Below are 12,769 nucleotides of genomic sequence, written 5' to 3' on the forward strand. Positions count from 1 at the left end.
AAGGTAAAAGTCCAATGTGCGTCTCTGTTTACACTAAGGTCACGATGTGACAGACGTTTCCTCATTTGTAGCACAGAGTTACTCTGGAATACTGGAATAGCAGAGCTCATTCTGTTATTCTCTACATCACAACGTAACCAGAACCTGATGACCACATCTGAGGTAAGTGTGAACAGAGGCTTTACATCCCCTGATTACCAGGAGGGGCTATGTGACTGTGTCTGATCCAGGCCTAATCTCTTACAAGTTTTCTATAAAACTAATTTCTACGATATCTCCAGATGTTACTTTCACTTTCTGCAGCCTTACTCTGCCCGGTAACTGAACAGCTGTTCCTATTGGAGGAAATTAAAACTATTGTCCAATCAGAGTTGAAATCTACTTTTTGTGACTCGGGGTCCCTCCAAAAATCAACCCAGGATGAGGAAGATGTCCCCCCTCATTGTCCTGCTCCTGCACCTGTCTGCCGGGTATTGTGGTGAGTTATTATGCCTTATATCACAGGATTATTATCTCCTATGTATCTAGTATGTTGTGTATTGTGGTGAGTTATTATACCTTATATCACAGGATTATTATCTCCTATGTATCTAGTATGTTGTGTATTGTGGTGAGTTATTATGCCTTATATCACAGGATTATTATCTCCTATGTATCTAGTATGTTGTGTATTGTGGTGAGTTATTATACCTTATATCACAGGATTATTATCTCCTATGTATCTAGTATGTTGTGTATTGTGGTGAGTTATTATACCTTATATCACAGGATTATTATCTCCTATGTATCTAGTATGTTGTGTATTGTGGTGAGTTATTATACCTTATATCACAGGATTATTATCTCCTATGTATCTAGTATGTTGTGTATTGTGGTGAGTTATTATACCTTATATTACAGGATTATTATCTCTTATGTATCTAGTATGTTGTGTATTGTGGTGAGTTATTATACCTTATATCACAGGATTATTATCTCCTATGTATCTAGTATGTTTTGTATTGTGGTGAGTTATTATACCTTATATCACACGATTATTATCTCTTATGTATCTAGTATGTTGTGTATTGTGGTGAGTTATTATACCTTATATTACAGGATTATTATCTCCTATGTATATAGTATGTTGTGGATTGTGGTGAGTTATTATACCTTATATCACACGATTATTATCTCCTATGTATATAGTATGTTGTGTATTGTGGTGAGTTATTATACCTTATATCACAGGATTATTATCTCTTATGTATCTAGTATGTTGTGTATTGTGGTGAGTTATTATACCTTATATCACAGGATTATTATCTCTTATGTATCTAGTATGTTGTGTATTGTGGTGAGTTATTATACCTTATATTACACGATTATTATCTCTTATGTATCTAGTATGTTGTGTATTGTGGTGAGTTATTATACCTTATATTACACGATTATTATCTCTTATGTATCTAGTATGTTGTGTATTGTGGTGAGTTATTATACCTTATATTACACGATTATTATCTCCTATGTATCTAGTATGTTGTGTATTGTGGTGAGTTATTATACCTTATATCACAGGATTATTATCTCTTATGTATCTAGTACAGGCAGTCCCCGGGTTACATACAAGATAGGGACTGTAGGTTTGTTCTTAAGTTGAATTTGTATGTAAGTCGAAACTGTATATTTTATCATTGTAGTTCCCGACAATTTTTTTTTTTGCCCCAGTGACAATTGGAGTTTCAAATTTTTTTGCTGTAATAGGACCAAGAATTATCAATAAAGCTTCATTGCAGACAATTTTAAGCTGATTATTGCAATCTGGGACTATTTTAAAGCATCCAGAGAGCTTCACCAGAGGTCACAGTGGGCAGAGGGGTCTGTCTGTAACTATGGGTTGTCTGTAAGTCGGGTGTCCTTAAGTAGGGGACCGCCTGTATGTTGTGTATTGTGGTGAGTTATTATACCTTATATTACAGGATTATTATCTCTTATGTATCTAGTATGTTGTGTATTGTGGTGCGTTATTATACCTTATATTACAGGATTATTATCTCCTATGTATCTAGTATGTTGTGTATTGTGGTGAGTTATTATACCTTATATCACACGATTATTATCTCCTATGTATATAGTATGTTGTGTATTGTGGTGAGTTATTATACCTTATATCACACGATTATTATCTCCTATGTATATAGTATGTTGTGTATTGTGGTGAGTTATTATACCTTATATCACACGATTATTATCTCCTATGTATCTAGTATGTTGTGTATTGTGGTGAGTTATTATACCTTATATCACAGGATTATTATCTCTTATGTATCTAGTATGTTGTGTATTGTGGTAAGTTATTATACCTTATATTACACGATTATTATCTCTTATGTATCTAGTATGTTGTGTATTGTGGTGAGTTATTATACCTTATATTACACGATTATTATCTCTTATGTATTTAGTATGTTGTGTATTGTGGTGAGTTATTATACCTTATATCACACGTTTATTATCTCTTATGTATCTAGTATGTTGTGTATTGTGGTGAGTTATTATACCTTATATCACACGTTTATTATCTCTTATGTATCTAGTATGTTGTGTATTGTGGTGAGTTATTATACCTTATATCACACGTTTATTATCTCTTATGTATCTAGTATGTTGTGTATTGTGGTGAGTTATTATACCTTATATCACACGATTATTATCTCCTATGTATCTAGTATGTTGTGTATTATGGTGAGTTATTATACCTTATATCACACGATTATTATCTCTTATGTATCTAGTATGTTTTGTATTGTGGTGAGTTATTATACCTTATATCACACGATTATTATCTCCTATGTATATAGTATGTTGTGTATTGTGGTGAGTTATTATACCTTATATCACAGGATTATTATCTCCTATGTATCTAGTATGTTGTGTATTGTGGTGAGTTATTATACCTTGTGTCTTATGTTTCTTTATTCTCCATATGTTCTGTGTATGACTTTTCACTTATGTACCACTTAGTGTACCACTATTTTCCAACATTAGTTGCAAATCTGCACCTGTTTCAGGGCAGGTGCAGAGGAAGGATTTTTTTTTTCCTGGACCCTTTTGTAACATGTAAATTGGAATTAGTGGATATGCTTTAAGGCTGTGTTCTAAGGTGGCATTTACAATTGTATACAATTGTATTTTCAAATTTTACTTTTTTTAGTGCTGGAAATACCCCTTCTGTATCGCACAGTCATCAAAATGTTGACATTTTATTTAACAATTTTAAATATTAGAATGTGCAGTCATCTAAAAATAGTGTAATTTGTTATACTATAAAGGACATGGGGTATCCAATGCACAAATTCATATACTGCTTGGGAGCTGCCTGTCCCACTACTATTGCACAATATTGACTACTAGGGGGTTGGGTGACTATTGGCTACTGTGGTTGTGTGACTATTGGATACTGTGGTTGTGTGACTATTGGATACTGTGGTTGTGTGACTATTGGCTACTGGGGTTGTGTGATTATTGGCTACTGGGGTTGTGTGACTATTGGCTACTGGGGTTGTGTGACTATTGGCTACTGGGGTTGTGTAACTTTTGGCTACTGGGGTTGTGTGACTATTGGCTACTGGGGTTGTGTGACTATTGGATACTGTGGTTGTATGACTATTGGCTACTGGGGTTGTGTGACTATTGGATACTGTGGTTGTGTGACTATTGGCTACTGGGGTTGTGTGACTATTGGCTACTGGGGTTGTGTGACTATTGGCTACTGGGGTTGTGTGACTATTGGCTACTGGGTGACACAATACCTATTACTTAAAATTAACAATCCGGAGTAGAAATAACATTTGAAACCCAATAGTGCAATGTGGATTTTCCTGCAGGTGTGTATCCAATGTGCAACCAAAAACCAAGCACCACCAGGTCTGGGGAGGGAGCTGGGCCTGTGCTATTAGCTGTAATGCAGTGAGGGATGCCCAAGTCATGTAGTATATGTGTGATGTGTCAGTGTGATATGTGACCCTTTCTTCGTCTCTCAGACAGTCACTTCCTGCAGTATTATCACCTGGCGGTCTCAGCTCCAGTGTCCGGGCTGCCTGAATATTCATCAGTGGGATACGTGGACGACCAACAGATTGTGAATTATAACTCTGACAGCCGCAGATCAAAACCCAAGGTCCGGTGGATGGAGAAAATAGAACCAGAATACTGGGAGACAAATACTCAAACAGAAAAAGGGAATGAGGCTTTATACAAAAACCGAGTGAAGGTAACAATGGACCACTTCAAGCAGACTGAAGGTGAGAGCCAAACATACACAATACACACTAATACATACTGTGCTGTATATACTTATATATACAATACACTGTATACACACTGATTTATACACATTACACCATATACACACTAGTATACATCAGCTGTGAGATCTCCTGCCACTCAACGTCTCCGCCCTGGTGGTAACTTCCAGACTCTGTCTACTTGTCCTGAAGTTGTAGATATGTGCAGTGTTGTAGATAATAGAATATAGTGGGTTGTAAAAAATATTTGTAGCCCCTGAACTTTTCCTTTTTTTTAACATTACTGGGGCACATTTAGTTACCCGCCCGGTCCTGTCGAGATCCAGCAGCGCGTTCTCAGACGAGGATTCGGGTCTTCCGGCAATTCACTTAGGTTGAGCGCCAGATGTCCACCAGGTGTCGATGCAGCACCGAGGTCAGTCGAGGTTCGCCGGAGTTCACCAACCTATCCCTGTTGCATGTGAGTGATTTTGCGACACAATTCGGTTTTTAAATTCCGCGGTTTTTCCGCATCTGTCTAGTTTTCCGACGGCCACAGCCCTCGATTTCCATCGCATGCAACCCGGCGCCGATCCGCCGAAAACCCGATTGCGTGCGCCAAAATCCCAGCGGAATTCAGTGCAAAATGGAAAATAAATTGGGAAACCCGCCGAAAGTGTGGCCACGGAGCCCTTAGTAAATGACCCCCACTGTCTTTAGTTTAGGTGGGCCACCATGTCTTGCTTAGTTAGCAGTGGGGGCATTCTCCACCATTTGTACTGTTGATCTAGAACGTGATAGAGATTGAGTCATACATGAGTTGTATAACTGAATCATACACTCTGTACATTACATGTGTCACACATGACCTACACATACATGATCTGTGTGATATATGTAACATGTTCTGTGTTCGCTGCAGGTTTCCATTATTTCCAGGTGATGCACGGCTGTGAGCTGAGAGATGATGGCAGCTTCACTGGATACCTGCAGTATGGATATGATGGGAGAGAGCTCCTGTACCTGGACACACAGACGTGGACATTTATGCCCTCCATTCCCGAGGCTCAGATCACCACACAGACATGGAACAGCCCAGAGGTACAATGGGGGAAGAGAATGAAGATATATCTGGAGAATGAATGTATTGAGGGTCTTCAGAAACATGTGAAGAATGGGAGAGAAGATCTGGAGAGGAGAGGTGAGTGTTCACTATGACCTCTGGTCTGTCTGGGTTATGCTCTTTGTAATAGCCGCTCTTCCTCTCTTTTTGTGGAAATCACATTAAATCCTGTTGCATGTAACAGAATATCTGGTGATTTATGATAACTGAACTCTTTGGGCCCTATCCGGCATAGCCGGGCACCTTATCCCAGTCACAGCAGAATTTCTGCAAAGACCAGGGGGCTTCTAAAAAGTAGCCCTAGAGCCCTGGCTTGGCCTATGTTTACAGGTCATCCTGCTCCAGACAGGAAAGGCTTGGACAGATGCTCCCTGGGAACTGCAGCCCTTGTTCAGCACTAGGAGGACAAAGGCCCCTCAGGCTGGGACAGGTCGGAAGGAGGGCAGCTACTTTTTGAGAGCCTCTCGGTCTTAGCAGAACTTAGCTATGCCAAGGTGCTAGGTCGCAACAGAAAGGGCTCCAAAAGGATGGAAAAGGCTTTCCACGACCTCCTGGTTCGGAATGATCTGACTTAGACCTAAATCAATTTTTTTTAAGTTTATCAAATTTAATAAAATTTTTGAGAAATTTGCTCAGCAGAGAAAAGTAAGGTCTAAGATAAAAAGAATGGAGAAGAGTACTGACCGATACAGAGAGGATCAAAGTTATAATTTTTTTCCGACAATAATTCTAGTTTACTGATTAAAAACCCAATCATAAAAATTCATAGAATAAATAAAATGAAGTAATTGTTTAGAGTGGTCAATGGTTCAGATTTGGGCCACAAGGCATCCATTTATTCTTTACATCTTTTTTTTCCCTCTCAGTTCAGCCAAAGGTGAAGGTATCCGGTCAGGAGAGCGATGATGGGATCCTGACGCTTCACTGTCTGGCGCACGGATTTCACCCCCGAGCTGTGGATGTGAAGTGGATGAAGAACATGGTGGACGACGTTCCCACATATGAGACCACACACGTCCTCCCCAATCCTGACGGCACCTATCAGATCAGGGTCAGCGTGGACGTCCGCCCCAAAGAGGGCGACACTTACTCCTGTTATGTGGATCACAGCAGCCTGACAGAACCGCTGCACATTGTGTGGGGTGAGTTGTATCCGCACTGCAGGGATGACAGGAGGAAGACTATGAAGGAGGTCAGGACTGGGGATCAGTAATGTGTCATTGTATGGGAGTAATGGGATATACACTCACCGGCCACTTTATTAGGTACACCTGTCCAACTGCTCGTTAACACTTATTTTCTAATCAGCCAATCACATGGCGGCAACTCAGTGCATTTTGGCATGTAGACATGGTCAAGACAATCTCCTGCAGTTCAAACCGAGCATCAGTATGGGGAAGAAAGGTGAGTGCCTTTGAACGTGGCATGGTTGTTGGTGCCAGAAGGGCTGGTCTGAGTATTTCAGAAACTGCTGATCTACTGAGGAGCTTCCAGCACCTTGTTGAATCTATGCCATGAAGAATTGAGGCAGTTCTGAAGGCAAAAGGGGGTCCAACCCGTTACTAGCATGGTGTACCTAATAAAGTGGCCGGTGAGTGTAGATCAAGTCTGTGTAGTATGGAGGATCGGTTTTTGGAAGAACCATGTCCACTGTGTAGTATCTATTCAGATTTTGGTTACTCTAGTGAACCTGAAGCACCACAATCTGTAGCAGCGGTAGCAACTTCAGCCATTGTGAAACTACATCTCACAGCATATTCCATTCACATGCATGCATGCTGGAAGTTGTAATCTTACAACAGCAGGAGCACAAATAATTCTTACCCCCGATCTACAAATTGCAAAACGTTTTTAGCACAATAGGGATTGCACTGCCCCCTGTCCCATAGCAATATTTTCCCCTGCACTTTAATTTCTTCAGAGGATCTGTTGTAGCATACAGCACAGCCGATCCTGAAAGTCCGATTTACCATATTGCAGCTCAGGGGGACATGTAGTTTAGCTGATTGTGGGGTCAGAAATCTCATAATCAGTCTAAATTTACCCTAAGTGTTTTTAATTAAAGGGAACCTTTCACCACATTTTTCACAAATCCAGCTAGTGATAGGTTCCTATAGAGCCCTAGTAACTATTTGATTTTAATTAGCTAAAAATTGTTTCCCTTACATTCCCATAAAATCAGACTTATAAACTTGCCTGGTATCTGGGGATCTATAGAGGGAGTCAAGGGGCATGGCCTAATGTAATGTGACAGGGTGACATCATCACAGGTCCTTTAGCCTCTTAACATTAGCAAACTGTACCCCATGCACATATCTGACCACATACGAAATCACAGCAGCCTGCATGGACTTCTAGTCCTCTCCATGCAGGCTACTGTGATTTCATGTGATATAAGCTGTGATTTCATAAGATATAGGCTTGGTGTACAGTTTACTAATATTAGAAAGCTAAAGGACCTGCAATGATGTGACCCTGATCACATTAAATTACTGCTACATGCAGAGAAAGCATGGGGAAGAGCTGGTAGCTGGTGGATTTAGCCCAATTCGCTATAGACATCCTTGGATGCCACGTAAAATTATAAAGTTGAATAAATGAGAATCTGAGGGGAACCATTTTTAGCTAAAAGAAGTGTCAGTTAGACACTAGGGCTCTATGGGAACCTGCCACTAGCTGTATTTGTGAAAAATGTGGGAACAGTTTCCCTTTAAAGACAGTAATTCCTTTATTCTATTCCCTTTCATTTTAATAAAGCTTATTTTAACTCTCCTGTTCTTTAACAGAACCAAAACAGCCAAGTGTCTGGGTCATCCCTGTGATCATCACTGTGGTGGCCAGTCTTCTTCTTGCTGGTGGCATTGCTGGATTTCTTGTATATATAAGTAAGTGTGTGAAGACAAATATATGCACGTAAGATCACATACACATAAATATCTGTAAGAAAACTCAGTAGGATAGCATAGAGAGGTGCAAAAATCAAAGGAAAGTCATGACACAAACTGAAATAATTAGTAATTAGAAAGCAATTCGGCCACTTAGTGGAAAATAATTTCAGCTGGGCTATAAAAAAAACCTGTCTCAGTACCAAGGTGCCGAAAAAGAAACATCTTATGATGGGTAAAACCATATACAACTTTATTTCTGCAAAACATATTGATGGCATTGGTGACAGAAGAACTTCTAACCTACTGAAGGTTCTCTTGAGCAATGTTAGAGCCATAGTCCAGAAGTGAAAAGAATCTTGTTTTACAATTACACGGTCCTGACCAGGTGCTTCACATAAGATAGTGGAGTGAAAAGAATTATCTACATGGACTGATTTACTCTCTAAGGGAAGATGTATACGGCATTCTGTGACATTGCTAGGAGTCATGGACCACTGTGTGTTGTTAAAGACGCTTCAATGTCATTTGATCTCACCAATGGGGCACATTTACTAAGAACAGTGCATCTGTACTATGTGCAGGGGGCGCTAGATTCAGGATTTCTGTCGTCCTTTCTTCATGAATCTGGTGCCCCGTGCACCAGAGTGCACGTTTAATATGGGGCGTGCAACACAATTCTATCGGACTTTGCATGTTAAATCAGGTGCATGGTCCGAATGAGCTCTAGAATGGCCCTTAATTTGTGTTGCATGAGGAATAGTGCAGCCGCGTCACAAAAGGGTCACATTAGACACAAAATTGTCTCAGACACTTCCTAAATACCTGTGCAAGTAGTTTGCACTAAAAAGAATGCGGAAAGTCCAAGAGAAAACTGGTGCATGGCCCATAGTAAATGTGCCCCAAAGTGTCTATAATGGGGCACATTTACCTACCCGATCCTGCGCGATCCCCAATCCGGACTGTCCTACGAGGATGAACTCTGCTGCGATTCATGAAGATTGTGCGCCCGATATCCTGCATCTGTCGCTTCCCCGCTCAGGTCCGCCGGAGTTCACCTTCTTCTTCCTGGTGTATGTTGATGCATGGCACGCGACACAATTTTTAAGTTAAATCCCGCGGTTTGTCCGAATATGCCCCCCCCCCTCCCCGATTTGTGTTGCATGAAAGCTGCCGCGATTGCATCCAAAATCCGATCGAATGCGTCAAAAACCCCTTTTAAATACCTGTCCCCGCAGTGCAAAACGGAAATCGGTGGGATGTCCGACGAAAGGGCGGTCCGCGGTAGTAAATGAGCCCCAATGTCTGTGTGTTCCCACTCTCCATCCACCCCCAATGTTCCTCATTTTATTTATGATATCCTCTACAAAACAAGTAATAATAGAGGGAAATGACTTTATAGGATGTTATTATTCTTCCTAATTCCATCTCTTCTTCTTGTTTTAGGGCACAGAGACAAGCGGTAAGTATTCTGTATATGTGGCTCCTCTCACATAGTTGTGATGCTATGAATGCACCATGTAAGGTTATGGTCACAACCATTTAGAGACTATTTACAATGACATAACTCCGCATCCAATGCTATTTTTTAAGTCAAGCAAACATCCTGGTATACCCTAACACTTCCTTTATAAATCAATGGGATACCGGGGCCAACATATACTCCATATTCTTTCTATGCACTCCATAATGTTGATATGAACAGAGCCTATGTGAAGGAGTAAATAGGGAGGACAGTATGTGACTATATATATATATATATATATATATATATATATATATATATATATATATATGAAGAGGCTATGGGGGTATGCACACAATGGGGCACATTCACTTACCCTTCCAGAGGAGTTCACAAAGTGCATTGTCCGACGACAATGCACTGTGCCGCGATTCACTAACATCGTGCACCCGATATCCTGCAAGTGTCGCTTCCCCGCTCAGGTCCGCCGGGGTTCACCATCTTCTTCCTGTGTATGTAAGTGCATTGGTTGGGACACAATTTTAATATTAAATTCTGCCCTCAGTCCGAATCATTCAGATCATCCGACGGCAGGCCCCCCGATTTCTGTCGCATAAAAGCCGGCGCCGCTGCGCCAAAATCCGATCGTGGGTGACACAATCCCCTTGTAAATCCCTGTCCCTGCGGCGCAAATCCCGAATACAATGAACAGTCTGATGGAAATGCAATCCGCGGACCCTCAGTAAATAAGCCCCAATATAATCATTGCTCCCTGCATGAAGGTTAGTTCTGTGGTTTCTATAACATGGTTATAGCGTAGAGTAGCATTAACCAAGCTTGTACCAGTGATACAGGTGATGTATTTTTTGCTCATAAAACATTTTTATATAACCAATGTTCAAAGAGGTCACCCCATAAATTAGCACTTTTATAATATTGGAATCACCATGGTATTTGGGATAAAACCAAGCCCCACTTCCTGTATATGATGAGTCTGGGTGTTGGACCCTTTAGGAGAGTGCCATTTAAAGCTCTAGTTCATATGATGTCTTCATCTTTGCGCAGGAAAAGGAATAAATATCGGCCTCCTTCAGAAAATAGAGTTGACCCTATCTATAAGCTGTATGTGTTATTCCAACCAAGTCCACATAAAGGTAGGCATATCCTTGTTACTGATTTCTTGTTTAATCCCTGAACTGAGTGGTTTTGCTGAAAAAAAATATTATAAAATTCAGGACCTTGGGAAAGTTGGGTGCAGACTGCCTTCTGTATATAAAAGAGCAGCCTGAACTGTCCAGACAGGACTAATCAACCTGAGCTGGATGACTCATACACAGCTGCTGGGGGATGGTGCAGCGATTGATTACTTCTGCCTGTCAGGGACAACACAGTGATGACGTATTCTCGGCTTATGCTGGGCAGGACAAGGCTGAAGCAGTGTAAAATTAGGGTGAGGAGAAGCGCTGGAGCAGCCACATGACCACTTAGTCATTTAGTCTAGGGATTAAACAAGATATGTTTCTGCATCAGTGTAGCTACAGCATTCTCTAGGTATGTTTGGTTCATACTGCATAAGCAAAGCATAAGCAAATTGTAGATTTCCTTTAAATTATTGACAGTTTCTAAACTTGTTCCAGTTGTAATATTTTGATAAAATGTAGGTTTTCACTTTACTTTCGCAGAAACCACATCAGACTTCTCTGATTATGTTGCCGAAGCCTAAAGCTGAGCTATGATGCCGCCGTGTCATGTTATCAGAAATGAGAATCCTACTGGGATAAAAGAGTCAACTAGGGAGGTCAGAGGGGGTTTTAGTTTAGGACAAAATCTTTGCAAGAAAAAAAGACAATGCTGTTTTTTCATTGTTTTCACATTCCGTTGGAATAAACCTCATGTATTCCCTCCCGGAACATATGGATTATATAGAGTCCACCCTAATATCCACCATATAGGAAACTGCTGGAAATTGTAGCTTTTCCTTATTTTAAGTAATTGCTCACATTGCAGTATTTTCTGTAAGGATTTCTGTTTCATTTTATTATAGTTTAAGTTGTATAGATTTTAATTTATTCTTTTTAAATTTGCACAATTTGATATGCAATTTGTATATAGTGTGAGATACGCATGTAATTGGTGCTAATAGTTATTGTTTACCCCTCTACCCATCTATACAAGATAGAAGATATAGCTCGGCAACCCCCTCCCCACTGACAGCTCTGCACAGATCTACAATACAGTAACACAAAGCTGTCACAATAACTGTGATTAAAATGAGTGGGGGGTCGGGTTATCTAGAGAACTGACTTTCCCATTTCTGTTCTTCATTTCTTTTCATACTTGTTTTTGTTTAATGGTTAAAACTTTCCCCCCTGTTGTGGTATATAAGCTTGATCACCTCATACATCTATTCAAAGATATTGAATATTTTAAGGAAAGGTTTTGTGTTAGAAACAGCAGTTCTGGATAATTATGGATAAGACAAGTGCCATTATATCCCATAATGTATAAGCATCTTATAGGATTTCCTAATGTTCTAAAGATCAAATAGTATGTGAAGAACACAGTGAGCAGGACAGAGACACCAGGGAGCAGCACAGAGACACCGGGGAGCAGCACAGGCAGTGGCAGGCACGGAGACAGCGGGGCAGCGGCAGGCACGGAGGCAGCGGGGCAGCGGCAGGCACGGAGACAACGTGGACAGCGGCGGGCACGGAGACAGCGGGGCAGCGGCGGGCACGGAGACAGCGGGACAGCGGCAGGCACGGAGACAGCGGGGCAGCGGGAGGCACGGAGACACCGGGGCAGCGGCAGGCACGGAGACAGCGGGGCAGCGGCAGGCACGGAGACAGCGGGGCAGCGGCAGGCACGGAGACATCGTGGGCAGCGTCAGGCACGGAGACATCGTGGGCAGCGTCAGGCACGGAGACATCGTGGGCAGCGGCAGGCACGGAGACATCGGGTCAGCGGCAGGCACGGAGACAGCGGGGCAGCGGCAGGCACGGAGACATTGGGGCAGCGGCACAGAGAC

At 41.3% G+C, this 12,769-nt stretch overlaps 1 protein-coding gene across 1 annotated transcript; it reads left to right on the top strand.

Annotated features, from left to right (window-relative positions):
• The first annotated feature begins 39 nt into the window (after positions 1 to 39).
• On the top strand, positions 40 to 12,468 carry LOC140076867 (class I histocompatibility antigen, F10 alpha chain-like). Its single transcript, XM_072123630.1, has 9 exons — positions 40 to 162; positions 304 to 478; positions 4,026 to 4,286; positions 5,191 to 5,469; positions 6,258 to 6,533; positions 8,178 to 8,276; positions 9,723 to 9,738; positions 10,807 to 10,895; positions 11,424 to 12,468. The coding sequence occupies exons 2-9, from the start codon at positions 421 to 423 to the stop codon at positions 11,462 to 11,464; spliced, it is 1,119 nt and encodes a 372-aa protein (XP_071979731.1). The 5' UTR covers positions 40 to 162; positions 304 to 420; the 3' UTR covers positions 11,465 to 12,468.
• The last annotated feature ends 301 nt before the right edge of the window (positions 12,469 to 12,769 follow it).

This window comes from Engystomops pustulosus, chromosome 9, assembly GCF_040894005.1.
Source record: "Engystomops pustulosus chromosome 9, aEngPut4.maternal, whole genome shotgun sequence".
NCBI classification, from domain to species: domain Eukaryota; kingdom Metazoa; phylum Chordata; class Amphibia; order Anura; family Leptodactylidae; genus Engystomops; species Engystomops pustulosus.

Coding starts and splice junctions, on each gene's coding strand:
- LOC140076867 (XM_072123630.1), top strand. CDS start 421: ATGAGGAAGATGTCCCCCCTCATTGTCCTGCTCCTGCACCTGTCTGCC. Junction 5,470..6,257: donor AGAAGATCTGGAGAGGAGAG/GTGAGTGTTCAC, acceptor TTTCCCTCTCAG/TTCAGCCAAAGGTGAAGGTA. Junction 10,896..11,423: donor CCAACCAAGTCCACATAAAG/GTAGGCATATCC, acceptor TTACTTTCGCAG/AAACCACATCAGACTTCTCT.